The following is a 22393-nucleotide window of genomic DNA, read 5'->3' on the forward strand; positions in this document are numbered from 1 at the left end:
TAGGCAGCTGCTTAGAGGAGCCCCTGGCTGCTGACTGTTGGAACAAGGTTTGAAGAGCTGTTTATTTTCATCTTTTCCCGTTTCAAAATTACAAAAAAGGAATAGCCAGAAGTTTGGGAATGGTCAGTATGTAGTAACGCTACCTTTGGCGAGTATCCCCGCTTGTAAGCGCTTTCCGTAGATAGGTTAGAGTCTTTCAGTTCTTTTTTTTTTTATTAATTTAAGCCATTCTTTCTCACGGAAAGCTTCTAATTACATCACAAACCGAGGAAACGCCTACCTGAAAACTTTTTATAGCCTTCTCCTGCTTTTGTGGAATCAGATCAGAGTGTTGGGCAGCTGAGCTCCCTGGCTGCTGATTGTTGGGGACAAGGTTTGACATGGATTTCATATCCTGATAGTATCTGGATCCACTTTGATCAGATTCAGTTCACACTGTGTGATCAGATGATCCAGTTTTACTTTTCCACATAAAAATGTGTACTTTATTTCAATTTAACTTCCTGTAAACAAGAATTTCTCATTAAAATTCTCTCACTCTTAATGAGAGATATGGTGGTGGTTCTACAACGTGGTGGAACAGTAGGTTCTAGGTTCTCATCTAGGTTCTCTAAATAGCAATTCAATCACTAAAAATGCTGTTGCTGTTGCCATGTGGTTTTGAGTGATCTGATCGTAATCCAATCACAATGCAGGTGGGGTGTTTACACCTGTCTTTTCATGCTTTTGAACATGATTCATCAGGTGTAAACAGGCTCTGAAATTTGAACCGCCAACCTCTGGACTAGAAAGCCAGCAGGCTGCTCCTATGTTCTGGACTAGTGCAGATTTCTGTGCAGTTTAGCATGGGGCTACAGAAGAGATGGCATCTGCTCATAGCTGTAGTAGCTAATCATCTGGGCCGAACACCAGGTACTTATAAAGCTTTGAAATTTGCATCATCTGGCCTTTCCTAATGATGATTGTGAACAAGCTGTAGCCCCAAGAAGCTAATTAAGAAGTGTTTAATCTTGTTAGGTTCTGCGTTCCTGTTTTCACTCGAAAACTCACACAACAAATCTTTTTCAGATCAGATCTGTGACCCTTTGCCTTTTGGAGACCAGTTCTTCCTCTGCTTCTCACTTAGCTATTCACAGTACCTGAAATGACCAAATGTTTGCATGCCAATGTTGCACATCTTAAATTGGGTGTCACTCATTTAGATCTGAGGTTCTTCGCATTGCAAGTCAGATTGTTTGTAATGATGCTCTTAAAAATAAAGATACTACAAATTGTGGCTGGCCAATGAATGAAAACTTTACAGGAAAAGGCAAAAATGTTCTTAGCTTTAAATGGAAGTCAATGTAAAATAAGAAATTTTAAATAAATAAGTAATGTAGAGCATTTCTATTGGTCCATTCATCCAGAATTATTTACAGAGTGTACAGAATGCCAACATAATTTAAACCATGGAGAAACTAAAAATGGACACAAATGGGATACATGGTTTTTATTGGACAGCAGCGATATGGTATATTTATCTATGCAAGAACCACTTTAAAGAACCACTGTGAAGAACCGGCTTATAGAAACTTCACTTGATGGACCAATTTAAAGGTACTATAGACTCACACATCTTTCTGGAACCACAAGTAGTTAATATGTTGCCTAGTTCAAAGAACCCTTTGTAGTACCCGTATTTTTCATATTATTCAGTGTAAGTCAAGCTTCGGGTCACTCTCCTCTCGTCCCTTAGCAACATTACCTGTAAATATTTGCTCTGATGGGCATCTCTTCAGGTCCTAGCCTGAAGACTATTTTTGTGACGTGACGTTTTTTTTTTAAACATATTTTATTTTAAGTGGTGTGAACACGTCATAGAATTCACAGTAATTTTTTTAGCACCTTCTTGCCATCTGTCACGTAGCAACATTTTAAAACATATAAACAACTCACAGTGAGAACTAGCCAGACTGAAGAGCGACTCCCGCAGCCCTCCAGAACAGATCATGAGAGCATGTGTTTCTTTTTTTTTTTAAATTAGAAACCAAAAATGCAGCGTAGGAAACATACATCAATTTTTTCATGCTGATGTCTCTCAACACAGCTGAAAAAATAATTTGCTATAAAACAGCGTAGAATAGAAGCTTAAAAGAAATTTACTTGTTGCAGAAATTGATAATTTGCTCGGAAAAACTGAAATGAGCTTCAGATATTTTAAACATTGTTTTATGAATATGGACCACGCCCCAGGATGGCTAGGACCAGATCTCAGAATTTTAGAGGTAAAGGTGCACGTATTTGTCACTGTACAGTGTGGACTGTACTGTGAAATGTGTCCTCCACATTTAACCCATCTGATAGTGAACACACACTCACACATGTGTTAGGGGCAGTGAGTACACACACACACCCAGAGCGGTGGGCAGCCAACTCCAGCGCCCGGGGAGCAGAGCCTTACTCAAGGGCCCAATAGTGGCAGCTTTTGCCGAGCCCGGGAATCGAACCCACAACCCTGTTATCAATATCCCGGCGCTCTAACCGCTGAGCCACCACTGCCCCATAGAGGATATCTGAGCTGGACAACGTTACAATCCTACAGTTGTAGACCACCTCCCCACTTGCTATTAGAGCCGTAGAAGAAGGGAGGAAATGGGGTGGTGGTGGGTGCGAAGTTGTTCATCACGGAGGTCGTAACGGTCACTTTAAGTGCCTTGGGTTGGGTGCAAAGGCTCTAGGTTGTAGTCTGTATGTTCTACCTGCTGCTGCTATCCTGGATTGTGACGAACAGAGCATGGGTGCTCCCCTGCCCAATAAATGGTCTCCATCAAACTGCACTGGTAGAAGCCTGCGTGTTTTCTCTTCGGAAGACTGGGGCGGAGTTTAGGACATATGGTCCTTCTCCCAACTTGAATGATTTCATATATTTTAGCTCTACTTAACAAAAGCCAACATGTTAGGCCGTGCCGCTGCGAATCTGAACTCATCAGGAGCATGACTGCCAACATTTCCCATGTCATGCTATTTTTTTGTCCTCAGGCAGACACTCAGAAAGACACTGAGAGCATTTTATTCCATGGTTGAGATGAATGTGTGTTTTTTAACAACTCTCTGTCTGTCTCCGCTAATCAGATGACCATTCCAGAGTGGTGCTAACACAGATAGATGGAGTTCCACACTCAGATTACATAAACGCTTCTTACATAGATGTGAGTACCCAGATTTCATACAATTATCATTGAAATGTGTCTTGTTATTTGTTTAGGAAAGGCCCAGATTGGACACTAAATGGTTTATTCGCTGTGCATTAATCTGTAATCATTATGTATTTAGACACAAATGCATCAGGTCTTTTCTTGGTAATACTTGGTAATGGATTTCCAGCCTGTAGAGATCCTATCACTGTTTGTTTGAGCTCACTTGTCGACTAACTGGTTGCACATTTCAGCTAGAGTTTGTATGGGCCTACTTCAGCACCTCATCATCTTTTCCAAAATTGGAAATCGGAAGTCAGGTGACTTGGGATTGGGAATGAAGACTGGTTAGCCAGTATCCATTTAGTCTGTTAAATCAGTCCCAGCAGGCACTGGACGTCAATCTGATGTCAGAAATACACTAGACTCTAACATTAGACAGACATAATATTTTAGTGGAAATTAAAACGTCCACAGTTAAAAATCATCAAAATATCCATATCTAATGATGTTAGAATATCATGTAAAATTGATGTTTCGATTGATGTTGACCAGATCCCTCAGGACTGACCACCACAGAGCAGGTAGGTAGTATTTGGGTGGTGGGTCAGTCATTCTCAGCACTGCAGTGACACTGACTGACATGGTGGTGGTGGAGAGTGTGTGTGTTAGTAGTGTGTGTTGCGCTGCTGATGGTACGAGTGGGTCAGATACAGCAGTGCTGCTGGAGTGTTTAAACACTGTGTCTGTCCACTCACTGTCCACTCTATTATTTACCTCATTACTGACACTCCTACCTAGTTGGTCCAGTTTTCCAGTGGATGTAAAGTCAGAGACTGAAGCTCTGTATCTGCTGCTGCACAGTTTGTGTTGGTCGTCCTCGAGTCCTTCATCAGTGCCCACAGGACGCTGCCCACGGGATGATGCAGTTTCTGGTTGGTGGACTGTTCTGGTTGGTAGACTGACTGAGTGTTTAAACACCACCACCAGCTTAACACACACTACTTACACACTTGCCACCGCCATGTCAGTCAGTTTTACTGCAGTGCTGAGAATGACTGACCCAACACCCAAATACTACTGCCTGCTCTGTGGTGGTCAGTCCTGTGGGGTCCTGAGCATTGAAGAACAGGGTGAAAAGAGGCTAATAACAAAGTATGCAGAGAAACAGATGGACACAGCCTGAAATTATAGAACTACACAGTTCTCCTATATGGGAAGTGGAGCTGCAATAATGGACAGTGAGGCGTTTTTAATGTTATGGCTGATCGGGGTATGTAACACATCTGAAAGTATTATTGACTTCCTAGACTCTTACTAGTTCTATAGCAGTAAACTACAGATGCCACTTGACACTACCTAGAACCTATAGGAATAACATGTTGCCAATTCTACACTAATCAGATGTTAATTGTCATGATTAATTGACAGTCAATTCTTTGCACAGATTCAGATTTTTAAAAAATGTTTTTTATAAATTATTTCTATTTAGATTAAAGTCATTTGGCAGATTCTCAAATCCAGAGCATTTTACATAGCAGGTGACGGTTGCATTAGAAGTGTGACCCATGGTGGTCCAACCACAGTCTGCCATAACATGGCCACAGTCTGGAGGGGAGGTTATTAACCACCAAGCTATACCAACCACTAGATACGCCAGTCAGCCATAACATGAAAACCGACTATTAATAACACTGGGTGTCTTGTTACATCTGTCACAGGATGGATATAATATGCAGTAAGAGAACAGTCAGTTCTTAAAGGTGATAGGTGAAGATGTTAAAAGCAGAAAAAATAGGCAAGAATAAGAATCTGAGGCACTTTGACAAGAACCAAACTGTGATGTTCTAGACAACTGGGTCAGAACATCATCCAAAATTTAGGCAGGACTTGTGGGGGGTTTCTGGGTCAGCCAAAAGTGCTCCAAGGAAGGACAAGCGATGAAGGTGGTTTTAATGATATGCCTTTAATGATATGAAGTCTTAGACCTCAAACATGCAAAATTACCACAGCAGATAAACATGAACCTATTGGCACCATTGACATTGAGCTGTGGAGCAGTGGAAGAACTGTGTTCTTTGGAATGATGGATGGTGCTCCATCTAATATTTTTGGGATGAGCTAGGGTGGTGATCTGCCCACATCCTGCCCTCACTAACTAACAGTTTTGATGCTGAATGCAATCAAATCCTCACAGCAATGCTCCAAAATCTAATATAAAGTCTAAACTCTATTTTTACAGTTTGGAAGAAACAATGAATGGGAATGTTTCCCAATACTTTTGTCCATGTAGTGTATTGAACATTCAGCCAGCTGGGAATCATACACAGATTTGGATTTGGCTTGGAGTTGAAGTGCAAAGTTAGTGGAGCAGTGGGCTACAATGCGCAGGAACTCTGGAGACTGGTGTAATCCCTACCTGAGAGGGCGGACGCTGCTATGTAGACACTGGGGACAGATATGATTAGATTTTGTCTTTGTCTGGGGAGCTTTCCGTTCACCATGCATTTACAGAAATGGGTGTATTTTGACAGTTCTGTGTATTTACCGTATTTTACACTGTGCATGTAAACCCTGCTCTGTGTCTCACAGGGCTACAAAGACAAAAACAAGTTCATCGCAGCACAAGGTAAGAACAGCACATTGGAATGTGTCCACCAGATGCCATCACTGTGATGATCTGCTGATACTCTGTTACCAGCTCAGTCTGCATTCTGCTGGGTGTGAGATTAGATTGGGTTACAATGGTTGCACTATGTGTGTTTGTGTGTTCCAGGACCAAAACAAGAGACTGCTGCTGACTTCTGGAGAATGATCTGGGAGCAGAAATCAGCCACTATTGTGATGCTCACCAACCTGAAAGAGAGAAAGGAGGTAACCATACCTTTGACTATGTTAATCTGCTGGCTTCTGGAGGCTTGGTGCAGACAAAAAGAAGTGGCTCTACATGTCTCACTTTCAGTCTCCCACAGAGGTCATCTGCTTTTAACAACAGAGCGCCCACCCCTACACCCCCCCCCCCCCACACACACACACACACACACACACACTCTCTTTAGGCAGCTTTTGAAAGCTCAGAGACAAATCAATAAAGCCAGAATGGATGAGAGATTAAGATCATCTCCAGCTCAGCGCTGAATCGATGATTAAATAATGGCTAATAAAGCCCTCTCAGGCGTTATCATAATTAGGCAGCAGAGTGTCATTAAGGGTGTATTATCCGGCGAGCTCAGGCTGACTAATTCTGATTGACAGGCAGGACTGATTAAGCTCACTGATTTGCATTGCAGAAGCTCAGAAGTCACCTTAACCACACATGTGCCCTTACCAGTGTTCACTGAGCCACTTAACTGCATTTAATGGTAGTCTCCCATACAAAACTCCTCCACCTTTTTATAGGGCAGTTAAGTTTATTAGACATTTGGGAAACATTAGAAAACATATCCCTTTAATTTAGCATTTAATAATAATAAAAAAAGTTTTTACCTTACCTTACCTTTCATATGTTATTATTATCTCAGATCATTTGGGTTAAAACTGAGTACACTTATTTATTAATTCAAGTTTAAGAACAGTAGAAGATCTCTAAACTTGCTTTCTTTTATTACTATTTTCAGTTGTAAATCAATAGTAGTGATAGTAGTAGTGGCAGTCGTAGTAGTGATAGTGTAAGTAGTTGTGCACGGTTGGTGTAGGGGTAGTAGCGGTAGTAGTAATAGTAGTACTAGTGGTAGTAGTACTATTAGTATTAGTAGTGGCAGTAGTACGAGTAGTGGCTGTATAACTGGTAGTGGTAGCATTTGTTGGTGTAGTAGTAGTAGTAGTAACATTAGTAGGAGTGGTAATGTTAGTAGTAGTAGGAGCAGTAGTAGTAGTAGTAACATTAGTAGGAGTGGTAATGTTAGTAGTAGTAGGAGCAGTAGTAGTAGTAGTAACATTAGTAGGAGTGGTAATGTTAGTAGTAGTAGGAGCAGTAGTAGTAGTAGTAACATTAGTAGGAGTGGTAATGTTAGTAGTAGTAGTAACATTAGTAGGAGTGGTAATGTTAGTAGTAGTAGGAGCAGTAGTAGTAGTAGTAACATTAGTAGGAGTGGTAATGTTAGTAGTAGTAGTAACATTAGTAGGAGTGGTAATGTTAGTAGTAGTAGGAGCAGTAGTAGTAGTAACATTAGTAGGAGTGGTAATGTTAGTAGTAGTAGGAGCAGCAGTAGTAGTAGTAACATTAGTAGGAGTGGTAATGTTAGTAGTAGTAGGAGTAGTAGTAGTAGTAACATTAGTAGGAGTGGTAATGTTAGTAGTAGTAGTAGTAGCATTAGTAGGAGTGGTAATGTTAGTAGTAGTAGTAACATTAGTAGGAGTGGTAATGTTAGTAGTAGTAGGAGCAGTAGTAGTAGTAGTAACATTAGTAGGAGTGGTAATGTTAGTAGTAGTAGTAACATTAGTAGGAGTGGTAATGTTAGTAGTAGTAGGAGCAGTAGTAGTAGTAGTAACATTAGTAGGAGTGGTAATGTTAGTAGTAGTAGGAGCAGTAGTAGTAGTAACATTAGTAGGAGTGGTAATGTTAGTAGTAGTAGGAGCAGTAGTAGTAGTAGTAACATTAGTAGGAGTGGTAATGTTAGTAGTAGTAGTAGGAGCAGCAGTAGTAGTAGTAACATTAGTAGGAGTGGTAATGTTAGTAGTAGTAGGACCAGTAGTAGTATGCTTGGAACATTCTAGATTAGACATAAGTTTGGTTATTAACTTAAAGCTGTAGTAGTAGTGTTTGTAGTAGTAGTAACATTAGTAAAAGTGGCAGTATTAGTTGTAATGGCTGTAGTAGTAGTAATGATGGTAGTATTGGTATTACTAGCAATAGTAGTAGTGGTAGTATTAGTAGTAGTAGTGAAAATAGTGGCTGTAGTAGTAGTAGCAGCAGCAGTAGTAGTAGTAGTAGTGGTAGTAGTGATGGTGGTAGTAGGAACAGTGGTAGCATTAGTAATTGTGGTACTGGCAGCAGGAGCATTAATAATAGTGATTGTAGCAGTAGTAGTAGTAGTAATAGTAGCAGCAGTAGTAGTAGTAATAACAGTAGCAATGGTTGTTGTAGCAGTAACTGTTTAGTAGTGGCAGACTCAATCCTGGTTAGGCTGCCGCTCACATTCAGTGTCAATGATGTATCTAGAACTTTGACATTGTTTCAGACAGAACTATTTATTTAGTTTGGTTTTTGGTTTGTTACACATTCAGTTCCACCAGGGAAGTTCTGACCAAGCTACCACCTTCTACCTAGATACCACCAGAGAACCATCCTGATAGGGCGGTTTTCTCTACAGATTTGAATCCTCTTGTTGCCAAAACTGAAACCTTATTACAAGAACTGATTCGGCCTGAAAGAAGCCCTGAGGGTCCCCCACTGCTGTTCAGCCTCTTCCATATTTTATACTGCTGTATTTTTTTCATTAATTGTTTGGGACAGATCTTTGAGTTTTCTGCTCTCTTTCTGTCTGTCATTCTTTCTTTAGGATAAGTGTTATCAGTACTGGCCTGACCAGGGCTGCTGGACGTACGGTAATGTGCGGGTGGCTGTGGAGGACTTCACCGTGCTGGTTGACTACACAATCCGCAAATTCTGTGTGCAGTATGTAAGTATCAAAACCCCCACACATACTCCCTTTTATTTTCAGTCAGCTGTGAGTCACTCAGCATAGACATTTACTGTGAGGCGTCTGAAATGTGCTCATGCCTGCGGTTGGAAGATGACTATATTCAGGCTATAATTATGATTGTAGGTTTTCCATGTATCCTTACCATCTGTTTATTAAAAGAGATTTAAGTGCTTAACAATAAGGATTTTGCCATGTCTGGTTAGTTCCTCAATTAGCAATTGTATACTAGAGGATGTCAGCTACTATTAAAGAAAACCACGGATTTCTCCACATTATGGCTGTTTCAATCAGATGGACCAGAAAGCACACCCAAACTGTGGCATATGTCTTAAAACCACTGTTGTCACACTTTGGAGAGTTGTCATCTTCAGTGTCCTGTCTTCACTAACCCAAACTCAGGTTAACAAGAGTGCAAATTAGGGCTGGGCTGGCTTTTTGACATAATCAGCATCATTGATTATGTAAATCTGTCGATTTGAATAACGTGTCCCAAGATGGCCACGCCCCCGAAAAACAGGGGCTGTGTCCCAGACCGCTCACTACCACACTAAATAGTGTTTAAAAGAGTGCACCACTATTAAAAGTGCGTTCATTGAAGTAGTGAGTTAAAGGTAGAAGTGTGTGGTTTGGAACGCAGCCTTGGATTTCTCTAGAGAACAAAACGTGGCTAAAAACACTCGCCCAGTTAAAGTGTGGGGGTGTTTTGGAGAGAGACCCAACAATGTGGGGCTTTGTGAACAGTGCAAACTTCAGATGGCTTATCTTTGGCTGTTGCCTGTTGTTGGAAGACATACCAGTATAGAGCCTCTCCATAATGTGACTTAGCTTCTTCACACTTATTTAACTCGTACCTAATTTACACATATGGTTCTTTAAAGGCCAGGAACTAAAGTGGCTCTTCTATCAAATTATTTTGGTATCTGTATATGCTAAGAGTTTGCTTGCGTAGTCTATATTCATCTATATACAGCTCCGGCAAAAATAAAAAAGCCAAGCCTACATGATCAGTTTCTCTGGTTTTACTATTTATAGGCAGTGTGTTTAGAGAAATTAACATTTGTGCTGTATATAATAAACCATGGACAACATTTCTGCTAAATTTCAAATATAATTATTTACTATTTAGAGCATTTCTTTATTTGCAGAAATGACAACTGCTCAAAAACAACTGCTTAAATAATGCAAAGAAATGATTATAATAATTATAATGCAGAGAAGTTTTTATTCAGATTTAATCACAGTACTAATATCTGAATTTTGAGAGCATTCAGAAATCACTATGGTGAAATAACCTCGACGGCCAATCACAGCTCTCATGTCTCGGCCGGCTCTCCACCAGTCTTTCACATTGCTGTTGGGACTTTATGCCGTTCATAGTCTGCAAATTCAGATAACTCAGCTCGGTTTGATGAAATGTCTGGAATAAAACAACTGCCAAACACATAGAGAAGCAAGTTTAAGATTTTTTTTTCCCCAGAGTGGAGTGCAAGTGGCCCTAATAAAGTACACTTTATTGACAAAAGTAATGGGACACCTGCTTATTTGTCCCAGAACATATTGAGAACACAGTTCTCCTTCATTCCAGAGCACACAGTTCTTCCACTGCTCCACAGCTTAATGCTGCTGGGGGGCTTTACACCCCTCTAGCCCACGCCTGGCATTAGGCAGCATGGTGCCAGTAGGTTCATGTTTTTCTGCTCTAGAGAGTCCAGTTCTAATGGCAGCAGTGCTCTACAGGGTCTGGACTTTGCACATCTGTGTCAACAATTGATGCAACTTAAAGTAGCTGAATGCATTCGTTTAAAGGGGCGTCCACAAACATTTGGACACATTGTGTATGTGCAGTAGACTTTTGTGCACAGCACACACTTATGGCATTTGGGGGACAGTCTTTTCTAGAACACATCCTACATGCGAATCATGTTACACAGGCAGGAGAATGTAGAGTTAGGAGTTTTGTCCAAGGACTTTTGAATGTGTAGTGTGGTGGGCTTGCCTGGCCAGGGAATCGAACCCTGGTCTGCCACAGGGAAGGCAGAGTTTCGACAGTTTTGTGGTCTTCCTAAAATAAGAAGCTTCCTCTTTCTTCCTCAGCAGGCCAGTGATGGCTCTAAAACCCCTCGGCTGGTTACACAGCTGCACTTCACCAGCTGGCCCGACTTCGGCGTGCCCTTCTCGCCCATCGGCATGCTCAAGTTCCTCAAGAAGGTCAAACAGGTGAACCCGTCATATGGTGGACCTATCGTGGTGCACTGTAGGTACGCAAACCCAACCTGGAGATTTACTCTCACCTGATGTAGGTGTAGCTCCAACCTTGAGCAAAGTATCAGGATCTTCAAGAACCACAAAAACAGTTTCCACCGATCAGCCATAACATTAAAACCACTGAAAGGTGAAGTGAATAGCGGTGATCATCTGGTTCCAATAGCACCTTTCAGAAGATGGGATATACATATATATGCATATTAGTTCCTGAAGTTGATATGTTGGAAGCAGGAAAAATGGAAAATGGACAAGAGCCAAATTGTCATTGGGTCAAAAAATCTCCACACCATCAGTCAGGTCTTGTAGGTGATCCTGGTATGCAGTGGTCAGTGCCTACCAAAAGTGCTGCAAGAAAGGACAACCAATGAACTGACTACAGGGTCTATATTAGGCGGGTGGTTTAATGAGCCATGAGCCATGGGTGACCAAGGCTCACTGATGCCAGTGGAGAGCCAAGGCTAGTCTTTGTGGCTCTAACCCCACTGAAGAGCTACTGGTGCACAATTTGCTGAACAAGCTAATGTTGGCTATGTTATGTGAAGTCCATGTCTTGACAGGGCAGAGCGGTTTAATGGCAAGAGGTAGAGCTACACAAAATTTGGCAGGTGGTTTTAATGTTATGGCTGATCAGTGTATGGTTCCTTTACTTAGCTACATTGGCCTTGTAGTTTTTATGCTTATGCTGATCAGTTACATTTGTGGTAAGGGAAGAATAATAGAAAGCTGATATTGACTAGACTAGATTCTGCACTTAAAGGGTTCTTTAAGCAATGCCGTAAAAGAACCACTTTTGGTAAAAAAAAACACATTTGTAAAAGAGTGAGAAAGAAAAAAACCTTTAAAGGTTAATAAAACCCACACTTGGTGAAAAGGTCATTAAGTTATTCACGCAAGGTTCTTCACGGCCTTTAGGAAACCAAAAGTAAGTCTTCTTCATTGCCTAAGGAACCATTTGAAGCACCTTCATTTTTAATAGTAACTGATTCCAAATTCTCCACATTCAAAAACCTTGTATCTCCATGTTTGTCGTTTTTTACTTTTTGACATGATGTGAATCTGGCAGTTGTTCTTTACATTGCATCAGTATTTCATGATGAATGGACCAATAGAAATGCTCCAAATGACTGGGAATCAAGTAGTATTAATGAATAGGTTATGTTTTCCATATGGTAAACATCCAAACCTTTTGGATCCATAGGTCATTAGCCTATGGATATAGGTTATGATCCATAGGCTAAGAGATATTTCTCAGGCCGTACATTTTTAGGATTTTTGGGCCCCATGGAAATATATTACACTGGACCAAACAACTATAACAATTCTGCCAAAATACTTAAATCGTTCTACATTGACTTCCATTGAAAGTCACGTTTTTTTCCTTCTCCTGTAAAACTGCCTTTTTACAGATATGGGGGTTTTGCGTGACAGTGGTGATGTAGTACATCAACTGTTCTAAAAACATTGGATTAGCATTAGTGCTGTCAACGTTAACAGCTTAATGCACACGATTCATCTGCAAACTTTAACGTGTTAACCTTTTTTTAATGCTAATTAATCTTTTAATCAATCAATCATCTTACCAAGTTTGCCCCAACTTCCTCTTGTAGAGCTCTCTCTCTTTACAGAGTCTAATGACATATTAGCACTTTTATTGAGCGATGTAAACACAGTGTCTCTACTGTTGAGCTCAGAGAGTAGATCACACTTTATTTATGCTGAAATATGGATTAAATCTCATAACTAACTCTCATTCTCTCTTACAAACACACAGAGTTGCACCTCTCTTAGCTCTTAGCTTAATCCAGCCCAGCGTCCATTTATCTCTTAAAAAGTTGTTGAAGCTTTTTCTCTATTAAAGAGTCTGTGTCCGAGCTTCGTCATGGCTAAAGGTCTCTAAACTACACTGAAATGTTATACGAAAAATGAACAGACTCCTCTAGATTATTAGTTCAAAGACGTGCTAGTTAGCATTTTAACTTGTGATTAATCTTAATTATCAAAGAATATTTTTGTGATTAATGTGATTAAACTTTTATGGAAAAATATGTTCAGCTGAAGACTGTGACCGAAATGGATCCCTACTCCCTCATTAGTATTACTCTATAAAGGGAGGGACAATTAGTGGTGTAGTGGTAGAAACAGTGGTAGTCGCAGACAGTTGAATTTAGTCACTTCCTATCATCCAACATGAATCAGCTCCAGCTCTGGTCTCATAAACAAACACATGAGTGTCTGAGCCGTGTTTAAAGCTTCACACACACACACACACACACACACATACACACACACACAGACTGAACTCTGGAGGAGGATTTAGTGAAGCAGTGAGTGACTGAGGCAAGAATCTTTGACTGTTATGTCGCTTAGAAGCATCAGCCTCCCATTTTAGGACTATGTGGGAGAATATCTGACATTCATGGCGTTCAGTGGCTCGTAATGATCACCTGCTTATTTGAGCATGCATCGCCGTCTCTGCTTCGTTTCACTGTCTGTTGTCTTAGTAACGACACTCAAAATGCATTGTGTAGTGATTTAGGATGATCGCTATAAATTACGAGGGCATTGTGGGAGATTATTTTGCCCTCAAAATTATGTTCAAATTCCACTTTACGATTCAGACATAATAGGGTGACGCACTCATTAGTGTCGTACAACATAAACAGGGAGCCGTTTTAGTCACAGCCATCCTCTAAACCCCTAAAATCTAATGGATGTTAAGACTACCAGCTTATATCCTTGGTCCAAGTCCACCTTTAATACTTGTCTTAATGATTATAATATATATATATATATATATTATAATGTAACTTCTGGCACTGTACACACTGTTTCCTTTTCTGTTTCAAACGGCGACATTGGCGCTCGCTACGAAAGTAGACATTTGACTTTTAAACTCTACGAAAAAGACCAATTTTTACACTTCCCTCCCATTATTCAGAAGACCTTGTGGACCCTTTGTGTCATTTGGAAGGTATCCGTCATGCATGCATAATTTATTTTATCAGACAATGATGCATTATTCAGAACGATTAGCATATGATTTGAATTAGGCAAACTGAGGGCTATTCATTCTGTTGAGTGGTTAGGGAAATAAGACAGAAATATGTAGGTCAGCGTCTGAAAGTTTGATCAAGCCCCTATGACCTAGTTGTGTGTCATGTTCCAGCACTACAAGTATGTCGCAGGTCGGACCCCATGATTTCTGCTCCTTCCTACACAATCAGACCACAATGTCACCCATACAAACCAAACTATGTGGATGAATAGCTCTTTTCAGTGAGATTTAGGCTGTTGACCAGTTGCCTCCATTGCAGACATGAGAATGATGGTATTTAATAATGTTAGAAATAAATAAATAATAATAATAATAGTTATAATAAATATATTAAGATAATTCTTTATTAGTCCCACAGTGGGGAAATTATTGTTATTAACAATATATAAAAAATCTATAATGAAAACTTTACAGGAGAGGGAAAAAAACCTTCTTAACTTTCAATGGAAGTCAATGTAAAAAGTCATTTTGAGTAATTTTGTAACATTTCTATTGGTCATCATGAAATTTGGACACAATTTAAAGAACATCTGCCAGTTTCACTTTATTTGGACAAAAACAGCACAAAATCAAGATACAAGGGTTTTGCATGATGGCATCAGTAGACTACTGCAACTACAGTTTATTATAAAATTCTTATGAATTCTTAAGTGAATGAAATGCACCTGAATGTTTTCTGTGTGTTTCCGTGTTTGCCTCTTCTCTCAGCGCTGGGGTCGGGAGGACAGGTACCTTTATTGTAATAGATGCAATGATTGACATGATGTACGCGGAGCAGAAGATCGACGTGTTTGGGTTCGTGTCGAAAATCCGAGACCAGCGATCGCAGCTCATACAGACAGACGTAAGTGTGTTTACCACCACTGCACTTCACATGTTTTACAGTCCCAGACAGCATATCGCTTTTCTCCAGTTTGTACATTTTTATTTTTATCCATGGTTTGAACCCTGTAGCTGAGTAAGTAGTTCTGGATGAATGGACCAATAGAAATTCTCCAAATGTCAGGGAGTAAACTCATTTTAAACTTATTTTACATTGATTTCCCATTTTGGAGATACGATTCTATTGTATTCCATTGGACCGACCACATACTCTTTAAACAGAAAGGCCAGCATTACCCTTCTAAAAAATTGCAGTTTACAGCATTAGATGAGTAATGAGCACATGGTTGGTTCTTTAAACCGTGGAAATGCCTGAGATCCTTAAAGAGGAAGTGCAGTATTTATTAATGGCAGGAGTGTAGACAACATTGCCACATTTCAAGAGAAAGAGTGGGAGGCTCTCATGAGGAAATCTGCACTAACATGAACACAATTTAACATTTCTGAATAAAAAACACAATTTTTGTCATCATTTGTACATTTTATAGGATAAAAACCATTATGAATGTGTTCAAGCAGCACTCCAAGACCTGATTACACCTGATAATAAAAATATATATACTATTATACAATGTAAAGAATGATAAAAATACTATTATGAATATATATGCAAGCAGCTCTCCAAGGCCCGTTTACACCTGATAATAATAATAAGAGTAGTACACTTTTATTAAAGGAGTAATGGTGTGATGGATCACCGATAATCCGTGGCCCGTACGGATCGTCCCTCACGATTCGCGACGCACATGAACCATCAATTACTCGCCAAAGTTTAACCATAACACAGTGGAACACAGTTTTCCAGCTGCTGGCTGCAATCTGGACGCAGAGCTGCAGTGAAAACACAGAGATTGAGCCGCTGTCCATCACATATACAGAGCATGGTCTGTAAACCAGGCCAGTCTGTAAACACTGAGCCATGAGAGTCATGAGGCTCTAACATATCCAGCACGGCCACACATCTCTGCAGCTCCATCAGCCTGGTGTGATATCTGGCTGAAATTCATTAAACTAATTAAAAGAGGTCAAATTCACCAGGCTCTTTGCCACCTCCGAATGTTTAGTTTGACTGGACAAGGCCAACGAATGCAACCCGTGAACAAATGAAAGTGGGGATAGAGAAGGAAGTTGAGGAAGTCAGCTGCTTTAACCTCAGCTAGTAGAGCCAGAGGATCCCACAGAGCGCTGTAAGGTCAAGCTAGGACAGGTTTAAGACTGGTTTAGAAGAATCGTGCGTAACTCATTAAGACACAGCTCAGCATTACGAATGTGGTCATAAAAGTGGTCATATGTCACATATGCCATATGTGACACGAGTCCCTGAACCACATCTGCATGTGGTTTGAGTGAGATCATCCCAGAGATACAGTAGCCATCGATCCACTGACCACTTGTGATCACGCGTAAGCGAGGCCTAAAAAAACTGCAAAAACGAGAAGAGAAAGTTCTGGAAATCACCAGTGTGACTGTGGTTCTACTAAATCCCACTTTCCAACTCAGGTACTTTCCTCTTGTTTTTCTCTTCCTTAACTGTTTCCGTGTGGGTGTGTGTGTGTGTGTGTGTCTGTGTGCAGATGCAGTACTCGTTCATCTACCAGGCCCTGCTGGAGTACTTCCTCTATGGGGACACTGAACTGGACGTGTCCTCTTTGGAGGGACACCTGCACAAACTCCACAACACCTGCGCACCACAGGACCGTCTGGGCCTGGAGGAGGAGTTTAAGGTAAGCACAGCACCTTTCACAGTTGGGAAGTGTCTGGAAAACTCTGGATTCGTTAAATATCAGTCCTAATTCGCTGTGTGTCCAAAGGTTTGTGGACACCCCTTCTAATGAAACATTCAGTTGTTTTAAGTTGCACCCACACAAGCACAGCTTGTCTAGTCCCTGCAGAGAAGTACTGCCAATAGAATAGGACTCTCTGGAGCAGATAAACATGAACCTACTGGCACTATGTCTAATGTCAGGCGTGGGTTAGAGGGGTATGAAACCTCCAGCAGCATTGAGCTGTGGAGCTGTGAAAGAACTGGGTTCTCTGGAATAATGGATGCTGCTCTCTCCAGTACTTTTGGGATGAGCTGGGGAGTTGAATCCAGTCAAATCCTCACAGCAATGCTCCTCAAAAAAAATAGTAGAGACAGTTGAGTAGAGACAAAAGCAGGATAAACGCCTTTTTTATACCCTTGATTTCAAGTTTCACTTTTATACACAATTTGAAATGAACTTTAAAAGTGAGTGGTCTCTCTCCCAAGACTCTCTGCCAGACAAAACCACATAATTGCATGATCTAGTATGGATATATTGTTAATGGATATAAGTGGTGAGCATACACCAAGAAGTCTAGAAGACACAGCTAACTGAACCTCCTCCAAACCATAAAGAAAAGGCTGTAATCGGTCCAGTGGACTATGACCTAAGGATCGCTGGAGCCACAGCCCAAGAGACCACAATAGATAAATTGCTGATGGCAATTTGAGATGGCTCCCTCTCTCCCCACATCACCCCAGTGTGATGCTGCGAGCCGTTGCATCAGAGAGTTTTCCTCAGAGCGCGTTGATTGCTTGGTGACGTTGCATCGTCAGCAGTCAGCTGGTTGCACATGTGTCGGAAGAGGCATATGTCAGTCCTCACCCTCCCTGTTCTCACCCCCAAAATGTACGAGTTTGATAAAGTGTAACAGAGCTAAAAAGCTAACATTTCTAAAATGGAAAGTGCCCTGAACGCCTCCCTGCCAGGCCATGCTTCCTTAGGGTCCTGTATAACAGAGAGTACCACTCACTCAGGATTACACACTGCAACACAAACATGCAAACGCAACACAGAAGCTATGACCAGGGGTTATAACAAGCACACTGTATAATAACCCCTCAGTGGCTCAGCAGACTAAGACTACTGACACTATGGCCTGAGGATCACAAGGTCAAAACCCAGGTCATTCTGCCTCGCCATCAGCGGCCAGAGGCCAAGAGAGCACAATTGGCCATGCTCTTTTTGGGTGGGTAGTTGGTGCGCTTTACCCTCATCACTTTCACTGTGATGCATCTGTTGGCTGAAGGCGCTTTCCTCAGAGCATGTTGGCTGCCTAGTGATGCTGCATTTTCAGTGATGGGGGAGGTCCACTGCTGGGTTAATTGGTTTAGCCAATTCTCACAGTATTGATTATTTATTAAAAGTTTACATTAGGATTCACATATTCTGTCCTCAGATCTGTTCTGATTGGATAAAAAGTCGGCTGTTCTTTTTTTTAGGCAAGATTTTAATCAGCATTTATCACTGCTGTCCAATAAAAACCATGTATCTCCATTTTTGTACATTTTTCATTTTCTTCATCATTTAAACCCTGTAGCTGCTTCTGTACTCGGTAAACATGGATGAAAGGGCCAATAGAAATGCTCTAAATTATTTGGAATAAACTCAGATTTTACATTGACTTCCATTCAAAGATGAGATCATTTTTGTCATCCCCTGTAAAGTCATCATTTTGGAGATACATGACAGTGCCGATATGATGGTACATTGTTTTATATTATATATGCTATATTATATCATATATGATAGATGATACAGATCATATCGAAAGGATCTCAGCGGTACACAGCCACAATAATATTTACTGGACAACATGTCTTGCATAGACATCAGCAGCTGAATGAAGGGAAATAACACAGTCTGCCAGTGAAGAACTATATAGGAAAATTGAGGCTTTTAATGTGACATGTCCAGATTTACAGCATTCCTGTTATTTTGCAGAAGCTTACAAACATGCGGATTATGAAGGAAAACATGAGGACAGGCAACCTGCCGGCGAACATGAAGAAGAACCGAGTGCTCCAGATCATTCCATGTAAGAACAGCAGCAACAGCAGTAGACACACAGCATTAATAACAGTTACTGGACAACGTGCCTTAATATACACATTAGTAACCAAATAAAGTTCAAGATCATATTAGTTATATTAGATTATGGTGATATTATAAGCATACCTGAGCAGAAGGACAGTCTTATGTGGAGGTACAGATCCCCACTTGTGAGTCTTGGTTGCTCCCATGGTTTCGTCCTCCAGCTCTGAGGGAGTTTTACCTTGCCACTGTCACCTTTGGCTGGTCTTTATATTTGATGTATTGTTGATCTCCTGTCCGGTTACTGGATTCTTGTAAAGCTGCTTTGGGACAATGCCAGTTGTAAAAAGTGTGGTATACTGAGAACATCAGAACAGCTGAGGCCATTTCTGTCACATTTGCATGGAGTAAAGGTGAACTTTCACTTTATATATATAATAATACTATATGATATGATAGACTATATGCACAACCCCATTCATAGTCAGTTTGAAAGGTTGACTAGAACATCTGTGGTCCTAGTTGCTGACCAGACGTTGCTGAAGAACATCAGAAAACTCCAGAAACTGAAAACCAGTGCCAGAGTTCTGCTCCTAAATATCAGACAGCTGAACTGGAGCCACCATCAACACCTAATCTCAACACCCAGCACCCGAAAGCAGCACAAACATGTTTTGTTATTGAGGAAGTGAATCTGAAATTACACTTCCTTTCCTCACCCATTAAGGTTCTTCCTGCCTCAGTGCGTTCAGCAGAGCTCAATAAGTCCTACTGAGCTCAACAGCACTGAGTATAAACCTATATATTAGCTATATAGACCAGGATAATGTAGTAAGACACGGGGCTTCCATTTTTTTCTTATGCCAAGTACCTTCTCATACCTGTACCTTCTTTTAATCAATATACTGCTCTTTTACTTAAGAAAGATTATCATAGGACCATAAAAAATATATAAACATGTGTATGAATATGATTCAGCTCTTATCTTCAGTATTGGCATTTACAGCCATATTTAGACCTGTAATTTAGTTGAGTAATCTGTATTGGCATATACATGACTGGGTTTCCCTCTCAGCACTAATTAAAGATAGTTCTTCAATGGTAGAGTGAGCGTCACATAGAACACTCCCTCTCCTGTTTAGCATGACCTTTACACTAAGAAGCTGTTGAGAAACTGAGCTGGGGTCAGTTCTGGTTTCACTGGTGTGTTACCGGTCAATAAACAGTCACTGCAGACAAATGGGTTCGTTTCTGACCATGCATTCTCAGTATGACCGCGTCCACTGATCAGTGGCGTCCATACCAATGGAGTGATAGACGTACCATTACTGTCCCAGTATTAATAATGAATTAAGCTGTAAATTGCAAGGATTTAACCCCAGTGAAATCCCCAGTATTTCCATGACGAAGGTCTTTCCTTTCCTTTCCTTTGTTTTTCCAGCCATTGAACTGCAGTACAGCAGAATTTAGCCTTATCCCACCTGTGGCAGTGAACACACACTAGTGAATAGGGGCAGTGAGTGCACACACATGCCTTGTGTGAGGGAGCGCTGTTCCTTCCCTCCACCTGAAACTTCATGCTGGTCTTCAATGCAAACCTATGGCATGTACAGTTACGAAGTATGGAAAGTGTACCAACCTTTGCTCCTAAGCCCTAAACTCTTATAAACGCTTATTTATTCAGTTATTAATTCTAATGCATAAACTATTGTGCATTGGTTACTTTAGTATATGCTGTGGTGTCCCGCTGTGTTCACATCTGACAATTCACAGTAATCCCAACCTTTCCTTTGTCTGGCTTTGTTCATAAGTTCATGGAAATAATGGAAACGTTCACTTGCAAGACTCGCTTAAACCCTTGCATTGTTCAGCTCTGAATATATTACTGGAAGAGAGGGGTAATAGTACGTGTACCGTTGCATCTGCAAAGTATTTGCCCTGTTATGATCACCAGCGCTGCTGTCTGGGTAAAAACATTAGCGTAGAGTCAAAATTCTAATAATATGATATTATAATATGAACACCAGGGCATGGCGTGCATTACAATATCTATGAAGACTATGAAGTATGCGTTTCAGTTTGAGCGCATGCAGTGAGGAATACAAAGTGCTGATTGACAAATTAAACGCTTTATTAAGCTTCTGTATGGCAGCAGCCCATCAAACAAGCGAGTACAGAAGTAATGCAGCGAAGAAGAAAACAAACACAACTGAGTTAATGAACCCTGGACTGTGGTCCTATACAAACACACACACATACACACACTCATACACACACACAGATCCCAGCGCCCCAGCCTTCTGGATGAATGCTGGCAGAATACACCCTCCCCCCCACCACCACTCCCCATCCCCCAATCTTATTCACAGTACAGTTTACATAAAATGATATTAAGCTAAATGAAGCTAAATGAGGCTTAACTTTAATAACTGATGTCTTACGCTGGCTCACATTCAGCTAACTGCAGTGCTTCTTCTCATCTTCTTTGCAGATGACTTCAACAGAGTCATCCTGTCCATGCGGAGGGGTCAGGAATTCACCGACTATATTAATGCATCTTTCATTGATGTAAGTCCAGCCTTTTTAATAAGTGTGTGTGAGTGTGTGTGATGCACTCGGGAGCCTAACGGTGAGGTTAATGTAGCAGTTTAATGCAGAGCCAGGGTCAGAGGTGTGTGTGGATGTGGTGAAAGGCAAGGTCACTTCAATATAGGAATTACTTTAAGTAATAGAGTCAAACAGTGCTGTATTTGTCCGGTATGTTTGAGTACTACCAGGGATTACATTTTCGAATACTTACGGTAATTACATTTTTTTTAATGCATTTTTGAGTACATTTTGGAATTCCACTCATATTGTCCCACAACTTTCAATAGAAGTTGATGTAAAAAAAAAAAACCCAAAACATAAATTAATTAACGTATAAAACATAAATTAAAATATATATGTTTTTTTTATGTATTTATATTTTATATATATTTTTTATATATATTTAAATAATAATATAATATGTTATATATATATATATATATATATATATATATATATATATATATATATATATATATATATATATATATATAATAATTAGATATCATTTAAAAATTATTTATAATTACTAAATATTATATATATTGCATTTCTCATTTTGGAGCATTTTATTGGTCTATTCATGAATTCTGGCACAGTGTAAAGAGCAATTGTCAGATTCAAAAATTAAAAATGAAAAAAGGCAAAAATGATAGTATAAATGATAAAATATATTCCAGGAACACGGCCGTATTTCTCAGACAGCTTTTGCTTCTATACATTTCTTATATTTTGAATGACTTATACAGGAATGTGTGCTGAATGTGTGCTTGTGTGGGTTTGACAGGGCTACAGGCAGAAGGACTATTTCATAGCCACTCAGGGTCCTCTGGCCCACACTGTGGAGGACTTCTGGAGGATGGTGTGGGAATGCAAGTGCCACTCAATAGTCATGCTGACAGAACTACAGGAGAGGGAACAGGTACCCACTCATGCAAATACACA

The 22393-nt window shown here is 40.4% G+C and overlaps 1 protein-coding gene across 4 annotated transcripts in view; it reads left to right on the forward strand.

Moving 5' to 3' along the window:
• The window catches only part of ptprea (protein tyrosine phosphatase receptor type Ea), a 137164-nt gene that overhangs the window by 109012 nt on the left and 5759 nt on the right, over positions 1-22393 (forward strand). For all 4 annotated transcript variants that reach the window (XM_072668107.1, XM_072668106.1, XM_072668108.1 and 1 more), the window contains 10 exons: positions 3112-3188; positions 5766-5802; positions 5950-6047; positions 8675-8794; positions 10913-11076; positions 14847-14982; positions 16595-16744; positions 18770-18863; positions 21351-21427; positions 22236-22370. In XM_072668107.1, coding sequence (XP_072524208.1) covers positions 3112-3188; positions 5766-5802; positions 5950-6047; positions 8675-8794; positions 10913-11076; positions 14847-14982; positions 16595-16744; positions 18770-18863; positions 21351-21427; positions 22236-22370 — 1088 coding nt within the window. The remainder of the gene's footprint in view (positions 1-3111; positions 3189-5765; positions 5803-5949; positions 6048-8674; positions 8795-10912; positions 11077-14846; positions 14983-16594; positions 16745-18769; positions 18864-21350; positions 21428-22235; positions 22371-22393) is intronic.

Source organism: Salminus brasiliensis, chromosome 22 (genome assembly GCF_030463535.1).
Source record: "Salminus brasiliensis chromosome 22, fSalBra1.hap2, whole genome shotgun sequence".
NCBI lineage: Eukaryota > Metazoa > Chordata > Actinopteri > Characiformes > Bryconidae > Salminus > Salminus brasiliensis.